We start from the raw sequence: 24,849 nt of genomic DNA, 5'->3' as shown, positions 1-24,849 counted from the left end.
ACTAGTTGATGATCTTTCTGAAACTAGTTGATGATCCCTGTCTGAAACTAGTTGATGATCCATGTCTGAAACTAGTTGATGATCTTTGGCTGAAACTAGTTGATGATCCCTGTCTGAAACTAGTTGATGATCCCTGTCTCCCTGTCTGAAACTAGTTGATGATCCCTGTCTGAAACTAGTTGATGATCCCTGTCTGAAACTAGTTGATGATCCCTGTCTGAAACTAGTTGATGATCTTTGGCTGAAACTAGTTGATGATGCCTGTCTGAAACTAGTTGATGATCTTTGGCTGAAACTAGTTGATGATCCCTGTCTGAAACTAGTTGATGATCTTTGGCTGAAACTAGTTGATGATCCCTGTCTGAAACTAGTTGATGATCTTGGCTGAAACTAGTTGATGATCCCCCTAGTTGATGTCTGAAACTAGTTGATGATCTGTCTGAAACTAGTTGATGTCTGAAACTAGTTGATGATCCCTGTCTGAAACTAGTTGATGATCCCTGTCTGAAACTAGTTGATGATCCCTGTCTGAAACTAGTTGATGATCCATGTCTGAAACTAGTTGATGATCCCTGTCTGAAACTAGTTGATGATCCCTGTCTGAAACTAGTTGATGATCCATGTCTGAAACTAGTTGATGATCTTTGGCTGAAACTAGTTGATGATCCCTGTCTGAAACTAGTTGATGATCCATGTCTGAAACTAGTTGATGATCTTTGTCTGAAACTAGTTGATGATCCCTGTCTGAAACTAGTTGATGATCCCTGCTCGAGTTTATATCTGATAAATGTATTACATTTACACTGACTGTACAAAACATTAGGAACCCATGCTCTTAGCATGACATAGATCGACCAGGTGAATCCAGATGAAAGCTATGATCCCTTATTTATGTCACTTTCTAAATCCTCTTCAATCAGTGTAGATGAAGGGAGGGAGACAGGTTAAAGGATGATTTCTAATCCTTGAGACAATTGACACGTGGATTGTGTATGCGTGCAATTCAGAGGGTGAATGGGCAAGATAAAATATTTAAGTGCCTTTGAATGTTGTATGGTAGTAGGTGACAAAGGCACTTGTTTTATGTGTCAATAACTGCAACGGTGCTGGGTTTTTCACCCTCAACAGTTTCCTTTGTGTATCAAGAATGGTCCACCACCCAAAGGACTTTCAGCCAATTTGACACAAGTGTAGGAAGCATTGGAGTCAACACGGGCCAGCATCCCTGTATAAGCTTTCCGGAGGGGTAGTTTGTCTGCCTTAATGCTACTTTTTCAATCCCTTTAAATGGATTATATATGCATTTACAGCGTGAACATGCGTCACCTGATTTGATTCAATTATGCATCAATTGTTCAACGTCATTGGTTCTACATAAACCGTTTAACAAGTATTTCCCTTGAAACATTTGAATGCATGCTATGGTCTGATTCTCCCACAGGCAAATCACTATTGAGGCGGGAGAGCAGAGAGCCAAAGAACTGAACGTGATGTTCATCGAAACTAGTGCCAAGACAGGCACCAATGTCAAACAGGTGATTCTTGCTATATAAATTTAGCATTTCTTAATTAGGCAGTCAACATTTCAGAATTTTAGCTTCTTAATTTGCTTCATGTCACTCACTCAAACATACGATTTAGAAATTCTCTAGTATGTAGTTTTTATTATGTTAGTTTGATTCTATTCTTTCAAACTATTTCCCCTCCTCTCTCCCTCTCTCTCTTCCTCCCTCTCTCTTTCACTTCCTCTCTTTCTCTCCCTCTCTCTCTCTCTCTCTCTCTGTCACTCTTTCTCTCCATCCCTCTCCAGCTGTTTCGGCGTGTTGCAGCAACCTTACCTGGGATGGAGAGTTTGGACGATGTGAACCCTGAAGGCAGTATCCTTTAGAACAGAGAGAGTGAGTGACTCAACACGGTTAATCAAGGCTCAGAACGATGAAGAGAAACTCAGTAGAGGGAACAAATCCTTTAACTCATCGTGGTTGCTGGTACGGTAATAAGGAAGTATTATTGCAGTGAACCAGTAATACGATCGGTTTGTATGGAATCTATACTGCCCTACAAAGTTCACTAACTATGTTATGGTACTTCATGATGTATTTTGATCGATTGGCTTGTTCTTGTTTCAGGTAACTAAATACCACATTAATCAGATAACATATCTGGCCTTTACAACAGATGAAAGGTTTTGTAGGGCAGTATAGGACAAGGGGAAAGGATCCCCCCTAATGATGGTATAGCAGGATAGCAGCCTAGTGACGGTATAGTAGGGTAGGCCCCTGTACCTAGGGAGTAGAGCCCTGCACAGGCATGACATTTCCAATGCCCACGACATTCAGGCCCTACCGTTCCCTGGCCCGTACCGTTAGCTGCTCCTCCCTGTCTGTGCCCCGCTCCATCCCTGCACTGCTGCGTCTATCTGCTCCAATACGCTCTCTACATGTGTGAGTATCCATAACAATGGCTCCGCTTGGCTGCTCACCAGACGAGAGAGGGACTGACTGAGTTGGCTGCTCACCAGACGAGAGAGGGACTGACTGAGTTGGCTGCTCACCAGACGAGAGAGGGACTGACTGAGTTGGCTGCTCACCAGACGAGAGAGGGACTGACTGAGTTGGCTGCTCACCAGACGAGAGAGGACTGACTGAGTTGGCTGCTCACCAGACGAGAGACTGAGTTGGACTCACCAGACGGAGAGGGACTGAGTTGGCTGCTCACCAGACGGAGAGGACTGACTGAGTTGGCTGCTGGACTGACTGGAGTAGGCTGCTCACCAGACGGAGAGGGACTGACTGAGTTGGCTGCTCACCAGACGAGAGAGGGACTGACTGAGTTGGCTGCTCACCAGACGAGAGAGGGACTGACTGAGTTGGCTGCTCACCAGACGAGAGAGGGACTGACTGGAGTAGGCTGCTCACCAGACGGAGAGGGACTGACTGAGTTGGCTGCTCACCAGACGGAGAGGGACTGACTGAGTTGGCTGCTCACCAGCCGAGAGAGGGACTGACTGAGTTGGCTGCTCACCAGCCGAGAGAGGGACTGACTGAGTTGGCTGCTCACCAGCCGAGAGAGGGACTGACTGAGTTGTTAAGTAGCTTCTTTAGATCACTCTAAACTCTGTCAAAAGTGTGAAATAATCTCTCCAGTTGAAGCACTTCTGACACCGTGTTATAATGTTAAGAGATGATTGTATAGAGACACTGTGAATAAGAGCAGGAGGGTGTGAATGGCTCAGCTTCAAAATGTTATTGATCAATTGAATAATTCTTGAAAATTGATACCCAAGCCTGGCCAATACCCTAGTTATTGATTTAAAAAACAGTCCCTTCCTAATCCGATGTATAATGTCGGGGCCCTTAGGGCTCGAGTTGGGTAGCAGAGCTGTACTAGGGAGACATGATGAATACACTATTGTGGTTGGAAGGAGGGCGTTCTGTAGTTCCAAATAGAGCGGAATTGTGTGATCGTGTGTTTGGGTGTGAGAGAGAAAGAAAGAGGGTCTATTATATTGCATTAAAGTAATTTTTGTTGATGTTATGTTACAGTTTTGTTATTTAGAATGGAATATGCAGATCATGTTTAACCATTTTCTATGTATTCCCCAAGTTTTCCTTAATTGCACACTTTCCAGTGATTGACATAAAGCTGGACAAACCAGCAGAACCCACTGTCCCAGAGGGCGGGTGCTCGTGTTAATGCAGAGCTGTCTGACATCTTTCTTCACACCATAGGCTTGTTGTGTTGCTTCCTACTGGTTAGCTTCCAGTTGGCTTTTCTGATTGGATATGGGCCTTATACCGTATATATCCGATTAGACGAATCAAGTGTTATTTCAGTCTTCAGTTGTAAAATATTGTATACTTTGTCAATACGTAGCTAAGTGCCGGACAAGAAAAAAAAACAAAAAAAACAAAAAGGGAAAATGGAATGAAACTTGAATTATTTTCGCCGTTATGTTTTGTATTTTTTTATATAAAAGGGAAAGCACCAAAAATGAGGCTTAAATGGGGAGAAGTGGGCCAGTCCATTTTCAAGATGGCTGCCCTGTCTGAATGTCTGCAGCACGCATGCACGCTGATCTCATGCCTCTCCTCTGGCTCTCGAACCCCGGAGCTGCTCGACTAACTTAGAATGTTTTATAGCGTAATAATAGCATACTCATATCAACAATGTGACCCAAATTAATATTCCCGACAGGAGTTGCTTTACCGTAGATTCACCCTTAAGTTACTGTAGCTGTGAAAATGTGTAACTCAATGGGCAACTTTTATAGAACAACTGTGCTGTGGTACAAGAAGAAGACGCCAATGGAATTTCACATTCCCTCCCCGTTCCCCCGGCAACACATAACGATCCACTGTACTGCACTGTATATAATAATGTAATATGTATGTCGTGAACGTCCCTTAGTAAAAGTGGTCATTGTTCACCGGTATGAATAATCTAACAATGTTTAATGATTAATAAATAAAAGATTAAAAGGGCTTCACTCTAACCATCCACACTTACCCATTTCACAATGGTCTCGTCCTTCAAGTGTCTCTTTTGCTTTACTCGTCGTTATATTTATGATCCATTCAAATACATACTGTATATCAGACTAAGTCAGAACATGTTTTAATTCCACACAACATGATCCTCTCATTTACAGTTCAAATCAAATTGTATTTGTCACATGCTCTGAATACAACAGGTGTAGTAGACCTTACCATGAAATGCTTACTTTAAAGTCTTTAACCAACAATGCAGTTCAAGAAAAGTTACAAAAATATTTACTAAATAAACTAAAGTAAAAACAGTAAAATAAAAAAATAACGAGGTTATATACAGGGGGTACCGGTATCAAGTTAACAACTATTAAATGATGTTGGGTGTGGGGGGGGGGGGGGGGGTGGAGACCATGGTTGGAGACTATTACCTATTTGACACTACCAGGGGTCTAACCTGCTTTGGAAAGCAAAAGTCAAATTGAAAACATAATTGGCAATATTGATTTTCATTAATAGCAAGCGAGGACTGATTGTTTGCTTAGCTAATCTACTGGAGCAAGTCTGTTTGGTTAGGTAACTACTGTAGCTATCTAGGAAACTTGCCAGCTAGCTACTTTTTCATTTCTAGCAGAAAGTGTTATAGCCGTGGTATAAGCGGAATAATCAACTCAGGGCTCTATGAGTTTCCTGGAAAATAATGCAACTCCGTGGAAGGTTAATGCCACGGCGCTGTGACACAACTTCCAAATCGTGCATTATTTTCCACAGAAAGCATAGTCCTTCATTGATTATCCCTTAAATTATGTCTATTTAATTATGTGTTAAAAACCATTAGACAGTTACAATGTATATATTGAGCCAATATTTACTTAGATATTAACATGCAAATTAGGCCTAAGTGACCTAAACATTAAGACAAAGGTGAGCAGAGACATGAAAGACCCAAGTCAAAGTAGCACATCTGATTGAGGACATGAAGCAGATTATGCAGATGTTTGCTCAAAAAAAATCTCAACGCTCAAGAGGTGGCACACATAGTTAATAACAGGTCACTGTGATTGGTTGCCAGTGTGTGTATGTCCCTTCTGATTGGTTGACAGTGACTCAGGTGTTTCTGGGTTTGCTGACAGTGGAGTAGATGGGAGGAGTAGGCAGGGTTGAGACCAACGTTGACAGTGGCATAGTCACCAGAAGAAGTGCCCTCTTAAATGACAGCACTGGCTTCATTGGGGCAGCTGGGGTCCTTGTGGAAGTTGAGATTCAGAGGGGCACGTGGGTAAGTTGGTGTAGATGTTGGAATGTAGGGGTTGGTCATTTATTTCCTCATAGTCACCATCACAACCCTGGAAAGGAGGAAAACGCGGAGAGGTATAGGAGGACTTACGAGAGGGAAGAACATACACTTAACAAAAACACATGTCAAATGTTGGTCCCATGTTTCATGAGCTGAAATTAAAGACCCCAGAAATGTTCCGTACGCACAAAAGTCTACATTTTGTACACAAATTTGTTTACATCTGTTAGTGAGCATTTCTACTTTGCCAAAATAATACATCCACCTGACAGGTGTGAAAAGAAGCTGATTAAACAGCATGTTCTCACACTCAATGACTGCTACATTAGGGAGATATTTTGTAGGAAACATAATCAAAATTGTCAAATGTACTTTAGACAGATGCCAATGTTGTCATTAGCTAGCAATGCTAATTAGATAGAATTCGGTGTGCTCCCGTCACTCTTATCTAGCTAGCTAACATTATACTAGATGTTTGTAAATTCACTCTGGGCATTCGTAAATTCAGAACGTTGTTAGATTGTCATAGTAAATTCAGAGCATTTCACTCTTGGAGCGTTCAGAGAGAACACTGGAAACTCTGTCCGAGGAATAGGGTTGATCCGAGCATTCTGACTTCACAACAGCAGTCAAGCGCCCAAGCGAACTGGCTAAAGTTGGCTAGCTTGCTAGATACTTCCGACACAAATGAGGGAACTTCTCGCTGTCAAGGCTCAGGAGAAGACCCAGATACAGACAGTTTCAAAGTAACAAAAATGTTTATGAGCTGAAATAAGATCTCAGAAATGTTCCATATGCACAAAAGCTTATTTCTCTCAAATTTTATACATCCCTGTTAGTGAGCATTTAAACTTTGCCAAAATAAGCCAACCAACGGACAGGTGTGGCATATCAAGAAGCTACACAGTGTGTTATACATTGCTCAGTATTGGGTATCCAGTAATCTGTTCAGGTGGTTTTAAGAGCTGCATTTCCACCAACAGGGCACACACACTGACCTCTCTGTTGATCCCAGTGTTCACCGTCGATGCAGAGGAGACAGCTGTAGAACACAAACAAAACACAGCTCACTATTTGGCTCCAGCATTCTGTTCAGGTGGATTTGAGAGCTGCATTTCCAAGAACAGGGAGCCGAGGGCACACTGTTCACAATGAGACCTCTATTGTTCAATCAGGGCCAAAGGATGATTTGTACCTCTGTCACTCAGCTGCGTTATGCCATGGTCATCAACATTCTCATGACGCTCAGCCATACTGATGCCCAAAAGTCAAGTGGTGCCCAGTCATTCTTAACAGGGGCTATGAGTGTTTTGTATAAATTACACTATAGTAGCTTGGAAATGCATGACATTGCCATTATGCAGCTATTTTGTAGGAAACAATTGTCATCGATATGTTGTCAAATTTACTTTAGACAGATGGCAATGTCGTCATTAGCTAGCAAAGTATGTCAAAACTATCTAGCAATGCTCATGTTAATTAGCTATATTTCAGTGTGCTCCCCTCCCGCTTATCTAGCTAGCTAACATGATACTACGGGTGTGTTCGTAAATTCACTCTGGAGTGTCAGAGTGCGCTCAGTGTTTTCTGGGCATTCGTAAATTCAGAACATTGTTAGATTGTCATAGTAAATTCAGAGCGCTTCACTCTCGGAGAGTTCGGAGAGAAGACTGGACCCTCTGCCCGAGGAGTAGGGTTGAGCCAAGCATTCTGATTTCACAACAGCAGTCAAGCAGCCAAGCTAACTGGCCAACTTGCTAGATACTGCCGACACAAATGAGAGAATTTCTCACTCTGTCAAGGCTCAGGAGAAGACCCAGATGCAGACAGTTTCAAAGTAACAAAAGTTTCACAAAAACAGGGGGGCAGGTAGAGGACAGTAATACAGAGCAGAGTCCGAAAGGTACAGAACGATAGGCAGGTAGAGGACAGTAATCCAGGGTGGTGTGACAAGGTACAGAACAATAGGCAGGCAGAGGACAGTAATCCAGGGTGGTGTGACAAGGTACAGAACGATAGGCAGGCAGAGGACAGTAATCCAGGGTGGTGTGACAAGGTACAGAACGATAGGCAGGTAGAGGACAGTAATCCAGGGTGGTGTGACAAGGTACAGAACGATAGGCAGGCTCAGGCAGGTAGAGGACAGTAATCCAGGGTGGTGTGACAAGGTACAGAATGGCAGGCAGGCTCAGGACAGGCAGAATGGTCAAAACAAGAAAACAGGAACTAGACAGGAGCACGGGAAATCCGCTGGTAGGCTTGACAAAACAAAACAAACTGACAGGCAAACAGAACACAAGTACAAATACATTGGGGATAATGGGGAAGATGGGCGACACCTGGAGGAGGGTGGCGACAAGCACAAAGACAGTTGAACCAGATCAGGGTGTGACACTGACCATTTTACTCATTCTAGCAGAGCTGGTTAGGCTGTTTATGTTATCTAGAGCTTTGGATACTATAACTGCTGCCTGCAACAATTTAATGGCGTTTCTTTGCCAACGTTTACTGACACCGGTCATATTCAACAGGTGTTGCAGTTCGTAAATTCAGTTATTTTGCACTCCTGTCACAGATGAGTGCTCTAAAATCAGAGTAGATAGCCAGAGTGAATTTACTAACACTCCTAGCTAGCTAACGTTATACTACACCTAAAGTCAATCGGATGACATCACAATGATAACAGAAGGTTCTCCAACTAATTATTTGTTTCCAAAATCACTATAACGCACTTTAGACTAAATCTTAATCAGTGCTAGTTGAGAATGCACTAGTCAGTTGAGAATGCACTAGTCAGTGCTCAAGAGAACACTCAAAACAATAGTGACAAAATGTGCAATCATGAATATGCTAATTATTGATTTGAAATGAAGTGTGAAAAGGGGTATTTATATGTTTTGACAGCGTGTGCGTTTCTCACCTGTTTCCTTGTTGCATTTCCATCTGTGGACTATAAGCAGACCGACTACAAGCAGCAATGTAACCAGACTCATAGATACAATGATGATCACTGATGCTCCTGGAACACAGACACACAAGTAGTACCAATACTTCACAATAAGCAATTTAACTTACATAAGGTCTTTTTACACTAATATGTAATACAAGATCTGCCTCTGATAAAATGTTACATTTTATGTGCATCTTTTCCGTTTACATCCTATCCTTACATTAGCCTTGGATGTGGTGGCCAACATTCATGCATTGGTGCAGCTATTAGCATACACCATAGTATATAGACTACCAAAAGGCTAGCTGTTCAACTATACAGGAGCTCCTCATCTAAACCATAATGCAAACTTAAGTAATGCATCAAATCACAGGTGTGGACATTTTCCCCTATTTGGTTAAGGATGATTTACACAGGCAGCCCAATTCTGATCTTTTTTTCACTAATTGATATTTTGACCAATCAGATCAGCTCTGAAAAATATCTAATGGGTTGTCCGAGAGACATGGTCTTTGCACTATACCACTCAGTGGGGAATCTGGTGTAGAAGTGTCCCACACTACCTAAAGTCAGATTTGGCTCCAAATCAGTAACTTAGACTACAAAAGTATGTGTTGTGAAACCAGTTTCAAAGAGAAACCAGCATACAGTAGTTTTAAGGCTCATAGGCTGTGTTCACGCAACTTTTGACCAATCACAGATATTTTCAAATCATCTTTTTCAGAGCTGATCTGATTGAATTTGTAAAAAACACAGCCATAAGAGCTTATTTACCAGATCCATTGTGTGTTGATGAGATGGATGATGGTGGTGAGATGGCTAAGGATGATGAAGTTGGTGAACCAGGGTTTGATGCGGTTGTAGTAGGTTCGGTTTTGGTGGTGATTGTTGGTGCTGCTAAAAAGGACCACAAAACAAAGTGACAATTTTCCACTTGGCTAACAAAAATGCTGTCTACTGGTATTAAAGTAGTTCTTGCAGGGGGATGTTGTAGAAAAGGATTGGAGACAGGAATACATAATAGGGGGGTTTTAACTCCACCCAAAAATACAACATGCCATGGAAAGGCACAGGGACGAAGTAAAAAACATCAACACATGTACAAAAACACAGGAATGTAACCCAAACAAGAGGTTAAACCTCTAATAAATACCCAGGACGAGACCCATAATAACGAGGACACAATACACCACCGCACATGTACTCACAAGCTCAACGGTCATGGAAACAATAACCAACCAAGATCAACGGTCATGGGAACAATAACCGACCACACAATGGTGAGCAGAGGGCACATATATACAATTACTAATCAGAGGAAATGGGAACCAGGTGTGCGTAATAGGACAGTTCAGTGCCACCTAGAGGCCGGTGACGTAGACCCCCGGAACTGGTGCACGGAGTGAGCAGGATTACGGGGAATCGGTGACAGATGTGTTGTCGGAGAGACGTTGTTTGTACACTATACCACTCAGAGGCGGGAATCTGATTCAAAGTCAGATTTGACGCCAGATCTGTCTCTTTACAGTACAAAAATATGTTTACAAACTAGCGTAGTGTAAAAGGGATCCATTGTGTGTTGATAGTGTTAAGATATGGAGGGAAGGTTAGAGTTAGGACATTGACAAACAACACACTACCATGATACACTTTCACACTACATCCTCAGGTGGCAGCACCAACCGAGTCTAGATGCTGAGCCAAGTTTCTAGTTGCACACAGGTGCTGCCAATTAAGGTGTGTCCCAGATGGCAGAGCCATGAGGCTGCTGGGTTTTTGTTTGGCCATGAGGCCTTTCGTTTGTTTTTGAGGGTTTGGTTCAGGCATGCTTTTTTTCTACTTTTCTTTTTTTTACATATGTATTTTTCGTCACCATCTGTACAAATAATAATCCACTTGGACTGGCCGACCAAGAGGTCAAGAAGGAGCTGGCCCTGGACCTAAGATAAATTGGCTGTCTCCTGGGTTCACACACTCAAACACATAGATCCCCTGAACGCAGCTCACTCTCCAGATCCCAATCACCTGAATTCTGATCACCTGTTGACACAACTGTATGTTATTATCACACACTATTTAGTTCAGTTCTTTGCACCCCATCATTGTGAAGTATTGTTTGTTTTGTGACACACTTATATTTGGTGCTCTGTTTTTCCTGTAATTTAATCCTCCTGTGTATGATAGGCTATTGAGGCAGGCAAAAACGGATTTCCTGTTATCAACCTATTGCCTGATCTCACAGGCGACATTACTAGCCTTTTCCCTTCCTGTACTGTTGTCTTGTTGTCCCCCTTTGTATGACCTTCTGCCCGCCCCTGGACCCAGCTACTTGCCTCCTCCTATGGTCCTTTACAATAAAGTTGGAACCAGGTGAGAATTGGAACCAGGTGTGATGGAAGACAAGACAAAACCAATGGAAAATGAAAAGTGGATCGGCGATGGCTAGAAGGCCAGTGACGTCGACCGCCGAACGCCGCCCGAACAAGGAGAGGGACCGATTTCGGCGGAAGTCGTGACAGTACCCCCCGAGACATCGGCCTCGGGGATGACCCGGATGGCGAGTCGCAGGGCGATCCAGACGAAGACGGTGGAACTCCTGCAGCATAGAAGGGTCCAACACATCCTCGGCTGCAGCATCTCTACTCCGGACCGTACCCCTCCCACTCCACGAGATACTGAAGGCCCCTCGCCCAATGCCTCAAATCCAGTATGGAGCAAACGGAGTAGGCCGGGGCCCCCCCCCCGATGTCCAGAGGGGGCGGAGGAACCTCTCGCACCTCAGACTCTTGGAGTGGGCCAGCCACCACTGGCCTGAGGAGAGACACATGGAACGAGGGGTTAATACAGTAATTGGGTGGAAGCTGTAACCTATAACAAACCTCCTCACACTCCTCAGGACTTTAAATGGCCCCACAAACCGCGGGCCCAGCTTCCGGCAGGGCAGGCGGGGTGGCAGGATTCGGGTCGAGAGCCAGACCCTGCATCTTCAGGCACCCCATAGTGCCGGAAGACGTGTGTAAACAGGGACCATCGGGAGACCGAGCAGAGGAATGAGACGACAGGACTTAGAGAAACGATCCACAACAACCAGGATCGTGTTACCCTGTGAGAGTGGAAGATCAGTTAGAAAATCCACCGACAGGTGCGACCAAGGCCGCTGTGGAACGGATAAGGGGTGTAACTTACCTCTGGGCAGGTGCCTAGGAGCCTTACACTGGGCGCACACCGAGCAGGAGGAAACATAAACCTTCACGTCCTTAGACAAGGTAGGCCACCAGTACCTCCCACTCAAACAGCGCACTGTCTGACCGATCCCAAGATGACCAGAAGAGAGTGACGTGTGGGCCCAATAGATCAACCGGTCAGGAACAGCAGACGGGACGTACAGACGTCCAGCGACACACTGGACGGGAGCAGGCTTTGCACGTAACGCCTGCTCAATGTCCGTGTCCAGCTCCCATACTACCAGCGCCACCAGGCAGGAGGCGGGGAGTATGGGAGTGGGATCCATAGGCTTCCCCTCTGTGTCATACAGCCGGGACAATGCGTCTGCCTTCACATTCTGGGTGCCTGGTCTGTAGGACAGGGTAAACCCAAAACTGGTGAAAACATGGCCCACCTTGCCTGGCGAGGGTTCAGTCTCCTCGCTGCCCAGATGTACTCCAGATTGCGGTGGTCAGTCCAGATGAGAAAAGGGTGTCTAGCCCCCTCAAGCCAGTGTCTCCAAGCCTTCAAGGCCTTGATGACAGCCAACAGCTCCCGGTCCCCCACTTCATAGTTTCGCTCCGCCGGGATGAGCTTCTTCGAGAAGAAGGCACAGGGGCGGAGCTTCGGTGGCGTACCCGAGCGCTGAGAGAGCATGGCTCCTATCCCAGCCTCGGACGCGTCCACCTCCACTATGAATGCCAAAGTGGGATCCGGATAGACCTGACCAAAACCTTGGATAAACCTCCGGTAGTAGATGGCAAACCCTAAGAACCGCTGCATCTCCTTTACCTTGGTGGGAGTCAGCCAATTACGCATGGCTGAAATGCGGTCACTCTTCATCTACCCCCTGCGCTGGAAATGTGATATCCTAGGAAGGAGACGGATTGCTAGATAAACAAGCATTTCTGAGCCTTAACGTGCAGGTCATGCTCCAACAGGCGACCAAGCACCCTGTGCACCAGGGACACATGCTCGGTGCATGTAGCGGAGTATATCAGAATGTCATCGATATACACCACTACACCCTGCTGGAAAATCCTGGAAAATCTCATCTACAAAGGCTTGGAAGACTGATGGCGCATTCATGAACCCGTACGGCATGGCGAGATAGTGCCCTGAGGTGGTACTGAAAGCCGTCCTCCACTCGTCTACCTCTCGCATCAGGTTGTAAGCGCTCCTGAGATCTAGTTTGGTGAAGAAGTTTGCCCCGTGCATCGACTCAATCGCTGTAGCTATGAGTGGTAGCGGGTAGCTATACCTCACAGTGATCTGATTCAGACCCTGATTCAGAATACACGGGCGTAGACCTCCTGCCTCCTTCTTCACAAAAAATAAACTTGAGAAGGTGGGTGAAGTGGAGGACCAAATGTACCCTTGACGCAGGGATTCGGAGACATATGTTTCCATAGCCTCCGTCTCTGCCTGTGAGAGGGGATACACGTGACTCCTGGGGAGTGCAGCATCTACCAGGAGATTTATTGCACAATTGCCCCGTCGATGGGGTGGTAATTGAGTCGCCTTCTTTTTAGAGAAGGTGAGAGCCAAATCGGCATATTCAGGGTGAATGCGCACGGGGGAGACCTGGTCTGGACTCTCCACCGTAGTAGCACCAACGGAAACCTCCCCGAGCACCTCCCCGAGCACTCCTGCGACCACCCCGTGAGAGCCCTCTGTGGCCAAGAAACTGTGGGGTCATGACAAATTAACCAGGGTAGGCCTAGCACCACGGGAAATGCAGGAGAATCAATAAGGTAGAGATTAATTCTCTCCTTGTGCCCCCTCTGCGTCACCATACCCAGAGGAGCGGTGGCCTCCCTGATCAAACCTGACCCTAATGGTCGACTATCTAAGGTGTGAACGGAGAAGGGCACAGCCACGGGAACAATGGGGATCCCTAAACTATAGGCGAACGCTCTATCTATAAAGTTCCCAGCCACGCCTGAATCGACGAACACCTTATGCTGGGAAAGCGGGGAAAACTCAGAAAAGGTAACATAGACAAACATATGAGCAACAGAGGACTCTGGATGAGAATGGTGCCGGCTCAACTGGGGTGACGCCAGAGCGCCCTGCCTGTTACCTCGATCCCCAGAGGAACTAGCCCAGCACCGACCGGCAGTGTGACCTCTGCGGCCACACGAGCTGCACGAGCTGGAACCCCCTCCGTTCTCCCTGCGCACTGCCCCTCCCAGCTCCATAGGTATCGGAGAGGGGGTGCGGGGGGATGGAACCACCAGACACCGATCTGATCGTCCGCAGGTAGCCAGCAGGTTGTCCAGCCGGATGGACAGTTCCACCAGCTGGTCAAACGTAAGGGTGGTGTCACTGCAGGCCAACTCCCGATTGACGTCCTCGCGCAGACTGCAGCGATAATGGCCGATCAGGGCCCTGCCGTTACATCCCGCGCCGGCAGCCAGGGTCCTAAACTCTAGGGTGAACTCCTGGGCACTCCTCATCTCCTGCCTCAGATGGAAGAGGCGCTCACCCGCCGCTCGACCCTCAGGCAGATGATCAAAGACTGCCCGGAAACAGCGGGTGAACTCCTCAAACTGGTCCAAACTCCGCATCTCCCTCTCTCCATACGGCGTTGGCCCACTCCAGGGCTTTCCCGGTGAGGCACGAGATGAGGGCGGACACCCTCTCACGACACGACGGAGCCGGGTGGATGATGGCCAGGTATAGGTCCAGTTGGAGAAGGAACCCCTGGCAGTTCGCAGCCTTCCCATCCTTCCCTGGGGCAGGGAGAGACAAATCCCACTGGGACCAGGATGAAGAGGGGCACTCAGTGGAGACCCCAGTTGTGCTGGTGGAGGCACCGCATTGCTGCGTGCTCCTGGACGCGTTCCTTCACCCCTAATACCGGGGTACCCGCTCCTGCTGACTCCATAGTAGCAGTCCGTAACTCTGTCAAGGGTGCGTACCGGCGGCAGAGAAGTGCGACGCAGGAGAGCAAAACTGTGTTTCCAACGGCTAAGTTTAATGATCAAATCCCACCGGATACAGAACAATAAAATACATGGGTACATAACCCGACGCACACCAGAACAAAACATGCACAAGCACTGACAACAAACAATTACGGACAAGGACATGGGGGGAACAGAGGGTTAAATGCACAACATGTAATTGATGGAATTGGAACCAGGTTTGATGGTAGACAAGACAAAACCAATGGAAAATAAAAAGTGGATCGGCGATGGCTAGAAGGTCGGTGACATCGACCGCCAAACGAACAAGGAGAGGGACCGACTTCGGCGTAAGTCGTGACACATCCTCTGCCTTGTATACAGCTTTGCACACTCTTGGAATTCTCTCAACCAGCTTCATGTGGTAGTCACCAGGAATGCATTTCAGTTAACAAGGCACACCTGTTAAAAAGTTAATTTGTGGAATTTCTTTCCTTCTTAATGCGATTGAGCCAATCAGTTGTGTTGTGACAAGGTAGGGGTGAGATACAGAAGATAGCCATATTTGAAGCATGGAGGAGGAGGGGTGATGGTGTGGGGGTGCTTTACTGGTGACATTGTCAGTGATTTATTTAGAATTCAAGCCACACTTAACCAGCATGGCTACCACAGCATTCTACAAATAGGGCTATCTTGTGTATACCACCCCTACCTTGTCACAACACAACTGATTGGCTCAACTGCATTAAGAAGGAAAGAAACACCTGTTAATTGAAATGCATTCCAGGTGACTACCTCATGAAGCTGGTTGAGAGAATGCCAGGAGTGTGCAAAGCTGTCATCAAGGAAAAAGGTGGCTACTTGGAAGAATCTAAAATCTAAAATATATCTTGATTTGTTTAACAGTTTTTTGGTTACTACATGATTCAATATGTGTTATTTAATAGTGTTGATGTCTTCACTATTATTTTACAATGTAGAAAATAGTAAAAATAAAGAAAAAAACTTGATTGAGTAAGTGTGTCCAAACTTTTGACTGGTACTTTATGTAGCAATTGCAGATTGCCCCTTAATTGCTACATGCGCATAACAGAACAATGCATTCATTGTGTCAATGAATAATGTGCATAAAAAATGGCATAATGTGCAGGATCTCAAGTTAAGACTCAGGTCAATAGCAGAAGCTTGATTAGGAATGTATATTATAATATGTTTAGTTTGGAAGTGACAAAGTTTTGAGGATCAAATGTTTACAGTACCTTCAGAGACTTCAAGGTTCACTTTAATGTAGTTATCTTGTCCCCATTTGTCCACTCCACACCAGTATCTCCCAGCATCATTTAACGTCAGGTTGGTGATTGTCACAATGAAGACACTTTCCTCTCTGATGTCCTTCAGCGAGTATCTCCCGTTAGAAGCTCTGTTTTCCCCTGCCTCAGTCTTAATAACTTTGTCTTTATTAAAAACAGAACAATCCCCTTTACAGAGGTACTTCTGGTTGCTCCTCCACTCCTCTCTATAGGGGCATCTGATCTCTGCCTTGCCCCCCTCATATCCTTCCACTGTGATCAACTCTGCTGAACACACACTCCACACAGCAGCTGTAGGACACACCAACAGTCTCATTACAAACAGCACACACACCCCAGCTTCCATTTCACATACTGTAAGAGGGGATTCTGGTCTGGTACACCACAGGTGATCACCATCACATCCATCAGTACATACTGGACCTTGTGTTCCTCAGTGTCCCCTCCCCTTTATCTAACAACATTATCAGTGAGTGAATGGAGTTACACTGTAAAATGTTACAACCAAATGTATCCAACTATAGAGAGGAGTCACAAGTGTTCATTCAGTCTGATGTACTCACCAAAGAGGAGGACAACCTTCAGTGTGAGGACCAGCAGGATAACCATGATGACTTGTGGCTCCCAGCTAGTTCAAGTCTCTTTAGACCCTGTACACCCTGTTTACTCCAGTCCCCTCAATACTTCTACGTCGAGTTACCCTCCCAGTACAGGAAGGTCTGCTCCTGCAGTGTGTATGAGAACCCCTCTGAGAGTGAGTGTGTCTACTTTGAGCCACGGAAGTCCTTCTGTTTGACTAAGTACTTCCTGAAACCATTTCACTTCTCAGTAACACTTTATAATAACGTCCGGCAATAAACAATTTGTAAGACATTTATATACAGTTTACTCACCATTTATTAATCATTTATTCCTACAATAAATATTAAATAAAAACATATACTGTATATAGACAGATTTTCAAACAACTTTTAAATGATTAGTTAATGATTTACTAGTTAGGGTGGCAGGTAACATATGGGCCAGTAACCGAAAGGATGCTGGTTTGAATCCCCGAGCTGACTAGGGCGTTCTCATTGACAAGACACTTAACCCAAAATGCTTCTGTAAATCACTCTGGATCAGCCCATCTGCTACACAGCCTCCAGAAAGTATTCACACCCGTAGATTTTTCCCACTTTTTGTTGTGTTACAAAATGGAATTAAAATTCATTGTCATTTTTTGTCAACAATGTAAACAAATCAAATTACGTTTTTAACAACACTGCCTTTTAATTTAAAGTCCATTTTAAATCACAACACAATTTATAATTAACAATATAATTACAAATGTGGAAGCAAACAGGAAGCAGTAAAAAGGATGAATAAAAGAACATAAAACACAGAGGATGTCTAAAACAGTCACTGATTGAAGGCCAAGCTAAAAGGTACATTGTTAACTGTGATTTTAAAAACCTCAATGGTTTTTGCTCCTTTTACCTGAGAGGGCAAGCTATTCCATAACTGAGGGTCTTTGATAGAGAACATAGATTATAACATTTTACACACACACACACACACACACACACACACACACACACACACACACACACACACACACACACACACACACACACACACACACACACACACACACACACACACACACACACACACACACACACACACACACACACACACACACAAAGCCCTGTGCACAATGAGAACTGTACTTCTCAGGGCCAAAGGATGATTGTATGTGCAAATAGTTTCTTGGAATTGAAAACTGGATGTGAAAAGATTAATTTCCCTTATTTGACACAGTGTGTGTGTGAGAGTGAGTGTTTCTCACCTGTTTCCTTATTGAATTCACATCTATAGACTATGAGCAGGCTGACCACAAGCACCAATAGCAGCATAACCACATTCCCAGATACTATGATGACCACTGATGTATCTGAACACAGAAACAAACAGTACCATTAGAACACGTACTTTAAAATCAGCACTTCTGTTCAACACTCTAATGTACTTGTCCTCTTGCTCAGTTGTGCACTGGGGCCTCCCATTCCTTTTTCTATTCTGGTTAGAGCCAATTTCCGCTGTTCTGTGAAGAGAGTAGTACACAGCGTTGAAAGAGATCTTCAGTTTCTTGGCAGTTTCTTGCATGGAATAGCCCTCATTTCTCAGAACAAGAATAGACTGAAGAGTTTCAGAAGAAAGGACTTTGTTTTTAGACATTTTGAGCCTGTAATCGAACCCACAAATGCTGATGCTCCAAATACTCAATTAGAGGAAAGAAGGCCAGTTTAATTGCTTCTTTAATCGGGAAAACAGATTTCAGCTGTGCTAACATAATTGCAAATTGATTTCTAATGATCAATTAGCCTATTAAAATGATAAACTTGGATTAGCTAACACAACATGCCGTTGGAACACAGGAGTGATGGTGGCTTCCCTGTCCCTGCTGAAGAAAAGCAGGCCCAAACCATGATGCTGCCACCACCATGTTTGACAGTGGGGATGGTGTGTTCAGGGTTATGGGCTGTGTTGCTTTTACGCCAAACATAACGTTTTGCATTGTTGCCAAAAAGTTCAATTTTGGTTTCATCTGACCAGAGCACCTTCTTCCACATGTTTGGTGTGTCTCCCAGGTGGCTTGTGGCAAACTTTAAACAACACTTTTTATGGATATCTTTAAGAAATGGCTTTCTTCTTGCCACTTCCATAAAGGCCAGATTTGTGCAATATACGATTGATTGTTGTCCTATGGACAGAGTCTCCCACCTCAGCTGTAGATCTCTGCAGTTCATCCAGAGTGATCAAGGGCCTCTTGGCTGCATCTCTGATCAGTCTTCTCCTTGTATGAGCTGAAAGTTTAGAGGGACGGCCAGGTCTTGGTAGATTTGCAGTGGTCTGATACTCCTTCCATTTCAAAATTATCGCTTGCACAGTGCTCCTTGGGATGTTTATAGCTTGGGAAATCTTTTTGTATCCAAATCCGGCTTTAAACTTCTTCACAACAGTATCTCGGACCTACCTGGTGTGTTCCTTGTTCTTCATGATGCTCTCTGCGCTTTTAACGGACCTCTGAGACTATCACAGTGCAGGTGCATTTATACGGAGACTTGATTACACACAGGTGGATTGTATTTATCATCATTAGTCATTTAGGTCAACATTGGATCATTCAGAGATCCTCACTGAACTTCTGGAGAGAGTTTGCTGCACTGAAAGTAAAGGGGCTGAATAATTTTGCACGCCCAATTTTTCAGTTTTTGATTTGTTAAAAAAGTTTGAAATATCCAATAAATGTCGTTCCACTTCATGATTGTGTCCCACTTGTTGATTCTTCACAAAAAAATACAGTTTTATATCTTTATGTTTGAAGCCTGAAATGTAGCAAAAGGTCGCAAAGTTCAAGGGGGCCGAATACTTTCGCAAGGCACTGTATCTTTATAGTTCCTGTTCTTGGGCGGGACTCTCAGTTCCCTTTTCATCTATACAAGGACACAGGAGCAAACTGGTTTGAAACACAGGATTATACTCCCAAGAACAGGAGATTATCATAGGGCAGTTTCACACAGTTTCACAAGGTTAGTCACATACTCAGTTATGTGGACACATACAACTAAAATGTTACATTACAATGGTCCTCCCCTTCCTCTGAGGAGGAGATTCCACTGCAATATGTACATACAGTAGGGAGAACAAGTATTTGATACACTGCCGATTTTGCAGGTTTTCCTACTTACAAAGCATGTAGAGGTCTGTAATTTTTATCATAGGTGCACTTCAACTGTGAGAGACGCAATCTAAAACAAAAATCCAGAAAATCACATTGTATGATTTTTAAGTAATTAATTTGCATTTTATTGCATGACATAAGTATTTGATCACCTACCAACCAATAAGAATTCCGGCTCTCACAGACCTGTTAGTTTTTCTTTAAGAGGCCCTCCTGTTCTCCACTCATTACCTGTATTAACTGCACCTGTTTGAACTCGTTACCTGTATAAAAGACACCTGTCCACACTCTCAATCAAACAGAATCCAACCTCTCCAAAATGGCCAAGACCAGAGAGCTGTGTAAGGACATCAGGGATAAAATTGTAGACCTGCACAAGGCTGGGATAGGCTACAGGACAATAGGCAAGCAGCTTGGTGAGAAGGCAACAACTGTTGGTGCAATTAGTGGAAAATGGAGGAAGTTCAAGATGACGGTCAATCACCCTCGGTCTGGGGCTCAATGCAAGATCTCATCTCGTGGGGCATCAATGATCATGAGGGAGGTGAGGCATCAGCCCAGAACTACACGGCAGGACCTGGTCAATGACCTGAAGAGAGATAGGACCACAGTCTCAAAGAAAACCATTAGTGACACACTACGCCGTCATGGCTTAAAAACCTGCAGCGCACGCAAGGTCCCCCTGCTCAAGCCAGCGCATGTCCAGGCCCATCTGAAGTTTGCCAATGACCATCTGGATGATCCAGAGGAGGAATGGAAGAAGGTCATGTGGTCAGATGAGACAAAAATAGTACTTTTTGGTCTAAACTCCACTCGCTGTGTTTGGAGGAAGAAGAAGGATGAGTACAACCCCAAGAACACCATCCCAACCGTGAAGCATTGAGGTGGAAACATAATTCTCTGGGGATGCTTTTCTGCAAAGGGGACAGGACGAATGCACCGTATTGAGGGGAGGATGGATGGGGCCATGTATCGCGAGATCTTGGCCAACAACCTCCTTCCCTCAGTAAGAGCATTGAAGATGGGTCGTGGCGGGGTCTTCCAGCATGACAATGACCCGAAACACAAAGCCAGGGCAACTAAGGAGTGACTCTGTAAGAAGCATCTCAAGGTCCTAGAGTGGCCTAGCCAGTCTCCAGAACTGAACCCAATAGAAAATCTTTGGAGGGAGCTGAAAGTCCGTATTGCCCAGTGACAGCCCCGAAACCTGAAGGACCTGGAGAAGGTCTGTATGGAGGAGTGGGCCAAAATCCCTGCTGCAGTGCAAACCTGGTCAAGAACTACAGGAAACATATGATCTCTGTTATTGCAAACAAAGGTTTCTGTACCAAATATTAAGGTCTGGCTGGGAGACCCATGGGGTGGCACACAATTGGCCCGGTGTCGTCCGGTTTAGGCAAGGTATTGGCCGGCAGTGATGTCCTTGTCCCATCGCACACTAGCAACTCCTGTGTAGCGGGCCGGGTGCTGCACACGCTGACACGGGCGCCAGGAGTACGATGTTTCCTCTGACACATTGGTGCGGCTGACTTCCGGGTTAAGTGGGCATTGTGTCAAGAAGCAGTGCGGCTCGGTTGGGTTGTGTTTCGAGTCCGTACGGGAGTTGCAGCGATGAGACAAGACTGTAACTACCAATTGGATACCACAAAAAAGGGGTAAAAACATGATATATATTTTTTTTAAATGACTATCCATTTTAGAATAAGGCTGTAATGTAACAAAATGTGGAATAAGTCAAGGGGTCTGAATACTTTTCAAAGGCACACGCGTACACACACAATGTATATGTCCTGCACACACAGAGTACCTCTCTCTCTTTTTTCTTTCAAGGGGTCTGAATACTTTCTGAAGGCGCTTTATATAGCCAAGTTATCATTAATCATTGTGTATTTATTATTTTTTATTATTTCTCTTTTTTCTCTATCTGCATTGTTGGGAAGATCCATAAGTAAGCATTTCACTGTTAGTCTACACCTGTTGTTTACGAATTATATTGGATTTAATCCATCGAGGTCCAACACGTCTCCAGGTCAAGTCATAAAGGAACAGTTTGTGACCCATATCACTTAATAGTGATAAAAATGCAATGTTTAGAGAGAAGGGGGAGACTCCACCCAAATTGGGGTATATACAGTTGAAGTCGGAAGTTTACATACACCTTAGCCAAATACATTTAAACTCAGTTTTTCACAATTCCTGACATTTAATCCTAGTAAAATGCCCTGTCTTAGGTCAGTTAGGATCACCACTTTATTTGAAGAATGTGAAATGTCAGAATAATAGTACAGAGAAGGATTTATTTCAGCTTTGATTTATTTCATCACATTCCCAGTGGGTTAGAAGTTGACATACACTCAATTAGTATTTGGTAGCATTGCCTTTAAATTGTTTAACTTGGGTTAAATGCTTCAGGTAACCTTCCACAAGCTTCCCACAATACGTTGGGTGAATTTTGGCCCATTCCTCCTGACAGAGCTGGTGTAACTGAGTCAGGTTTGTAGGCATCCTTGCTCGCACACGCTTTTTCAGTTATACCAACAAATTGTCTGTAGGATTGAGGTCAGGGCTTTGTGATGGCCACTCCAATACCTTGACCGTTGTCCTTAAGCCATTTTTCCACAACCTTGGAAGTATGCTTGGGGTCATTGTCCATTTGGAAGACCCATTTGCAACCAAGCTTTAACTTTTACTGATGTCTTGAGATGTTGCTTCAATATATCCACATACTTTTCCTCCCTCATTATGCCATCTATTTTGTGAAGTGCACCAATCCCTCCTGCAGCAAAGCACCCCCACAACATGATGCTGCCACCCCCGTGCTACATGTTTGGGATGGTGTTCTTCAGCTTGCAAGCCTCCCCTTTTTCCTCCAAACATAATGATGGTCATTATGGCCAAACAGTTCTATTTTTGTTTCATCAGACCAGAGGACGTTTCTCCAAAAAGTACGATCTTTGTCCCCAAGTGCAGTTGCAAATCGTAGTCTGGATTTTTCATGGCGGTTTTGGAGCAGTGGCTTCTTCCTTGCTGAGCGACCTTTAAGGTTATGTGGATATAGGACTCGTTTTACTGTGGATATAGATACTTTTGTGCCTGTTTCCTCCAGCATCTTCACAGGGTCCTTTGCTGTTGTTCTGGGATTGATTTGCACTTTTCGCACCAAAGTACGTTCATCTCTAGCAGACAGAACGCGTCTCCTTCCTGAGCGGTATGACAGCTGCGTGGTCCCATGGTGTTTATACTTGCATACTATTGTTTGTACAGATGAAAGTGGTACCTTCAGGCGTTTGGAAATTTCCCCCAAGGATGAACCAGACTTGTGGAGGTCTACATTTTTTTCTGAGGTCTTGGATGATTTCTTTTGATTTTCCCAGAATGTCAAGAAAAGAGGCACTGAGTTTGAAGGTGGCCTTGAAATGCATCCACCTGTACCACTCCAACTGACTCAAATGATGTCAATTAGCCTATCAGAAGCTCCTAAAGCCATGAGATCATTTTCTAGAATTTTCCAAGCTGTTTAAAGGCACAGTCAACTTAGTGTATGTAAACTTCTGACCCACTGGAATTGTGATACAGTGAATTATAAGTGAAATAATCTGTCTGTAAACAATTGTTGTAAACTTTCTATGTCATGCACAAAGTAGACGTCCTAACCGACTTGCCAAAACTATAGTTTGTTAACAGGAAATTTGTGGAGTGGTAGAAAAACGGGTTTTAATGACTCCAACCTAAGTGTATGTAAACTTCCGACTTCAACTGTATACTACCACTGGTGGAAATATGTCTTTGTCTTCTTCAGCTGTGTAACCCAATGGGTGAATAAACTTGGTTTAAGATTTAACAGTTGGCGCTGTGAGCAGGGTTCACCATGATTTACAGTCAAACTAGAAATTCTGAATCAGTGACCAGGAGCAGCACCAGAAACAAGGTAGGCGCAGTTCCTACACCTGTTATCACTCATTCTGACATCTTGAGGAGAAGAGAGTCGTGAAACATTTTCCGTCACCAAACTGTTCCTGGATGGTTGGTAGAAGTTGCCCTTGGAGGATGTGTTGGTACCATTCTTCATTCATGACTGTGTTCTTAGGCAAAATCATGAGTAAGCCCACTCCCTTGGCTGAGAAGCAACCCCACACATGAATGGTCTCAGGGTGCTGTACCGTTGGCATGACACAGGACTGATGGTAGCGCTCACCTTGTCTTCTCCGGACAAGCTATTTTCCGATGCCCCAAACAATCGGAAAGGGGATTCAGAGAAAATGACTTTACCCCAGTCCTCGGCCGTCCAATCCCTGTACCTTTTGTAGAATATCAGTCTGTCCCTGATGTTTTTCCTGGAGAGAAATGGCTTCTTTGCTGCCCTTCTTGACACCAGGCCATCCTCCAAAAGTCTTCGCCTCACTGTGCGTGCAGATGCACTCACACCTACCTGCTGCCATTCCTGCACTGGTGGTACTGGTGGTGTACTGTACTGTACTGGTGCCCCGATCACACAGCTGAATGTGGAAATAGGAAGAATGTGTATTTTATGGCTTATGAAAGTGTTGAATACAAAGTGTTGACAGTGCTGAGTAAGAACTTACACATCAACTCACTCATAAAAACAGCATCTCTACTTTTTACATTTTAGTCATTTAGCAGACGTTCTTATCCAGAACAACTTACAGTCAATGCATTCATCTTAAGACAGCTAGGTGGGACAACCACATATCACAGCCATGTGCTGTATTCGTTGACAGCCTCTTTCTAGTTATGGTTTTAAATGTTTTGAAATCTCACACTATCAATTTTTCTGTAGCTTTCTCTTATGCCTGCTAGATTACTGCAGACACGGTATTCTGAGCCATCCGATTGGCCAGCGGTAGCCCTATTTAGTGCACTTGATTTGCTCTCTGGGCCCACCAGGAAGGCAGAGTTTGAACCTTCAGACACATGAAATGATTCCACCTGGCAACAATTCTACCA

At 44.6% G+C, this 24,849-nt stretch overlaps 2 protein-coding genes across 3 annotated transcripts in view; one reads left to right on the top strand and one right to left on the bottom strand.

The window, feature by feature from the left end:
• LOC135558473 (ras-related protein Rab-6B-like) overlaps positions 1 to 4,600 on the top strand; it is a 13,810-nt gene extending 9,210 nt beyond the window's left edge. The window contains exons 6-8 of the mRNA XM_064992287.1: positions 1,442 to 1,535; positions 1,811 to 1,877; positions 3,632 to 4,600. Coding sequence (XP_064848359.1) covers positions 1,442 to 1,535; positions 1,811 to 1,877; positions 3,632 to 3,696 — 226 coding nt within the window. The 3' untranslated portion in view covers positions 3,697 to 4,600. The remainder of the gene's footprint in view (positions 1 to 1,441; positions 1,536 to 1,810; positions 1,878 to 3,631) is intronic.
• LOC135558472 (CMRF35-like molecule 5) lies at positions 4,596 to 16,936 on the bottom strand. Of its 2 annotated transcripts, none has more exons than XM_064992284.1 (6): positions 16,721 to 16,935; positions 16,107 to 16,448; positions 9,509 to 9,631; positions 8,705 to 8,803; positions 6,783 to 6,826; positions 4,596 to 5,833 (listed from the first exon to the last, which is right to left on the bottom strand). In XM_064992284.1, the coding sequence occupies exons 1-6, from the start codon at positions 16,764 to 16,766 to the stop codon at positions 5,714 to 5,716; spliced, it is 774 nt and encodes a 257-aa protein (XP_064848356.1). In that variant the 5' UTR covers positions 16,767 to 16,935; the 3' UTR covers positions 4,596 to 5,713. The 2 variants fall into 2 exon arrangements, with proteins under 2 accessions (XP_064848356.1, XP_064848357.1); XM_064992285.1 differs by having other exon boundaries at positions 5,715 to 5,892; positions 16,721 to 16,936.
• Positions 16,937 to 24,849: the final 7,913 nt, after the last annotated feature.

This window comes from Oncorhynchus masou, chromosome 17 (assembly GCF_036934945.1).
Source record: "Oncorhynchus masou masou isolate Uvic2021 chromosome 17, UVic_Omas_1.1, whole genome shotgun sequence".
Taxonomy (NCBI): domain Eukaryota; kingdom Metazoa; phylum Chordata; class Actinopteri; order Salmoniformes; family Salmonidae; genus Oncorhynchus; species Oncorhynchus masou.
The sequence above is the reverse complement of the archived record's forward strand: the minus strand, read 5'-3'. Positions and strand labels throughout refer to the sequence as shown.

Excerpts from the sequence above, each read along its gene's own strand:
- LOC135558472 (XM_064992284.1), bottom strand. The coding sequence starts at position 16,766 with ATGGTTATCCTGCTGGTCCTCACACTGAAGGTTGTCCTCCTCTTTG. Across the intron at positions 16,449-16,720 it reads GAAGGTTGTCCTCCTCTTTG|CTGCTGTGTGGAGTGTGTGT; the intron begins GTGAGTACATCA and ends TGTGTCCTACAG. Across the intron at positions 8,804-9,508 it reads ATCAACACACAATGGATCTG|GAGCATCAGTGATCATCATT; the intron begins GTAAATAAGCTC and ends TCTGTGTTCCAG.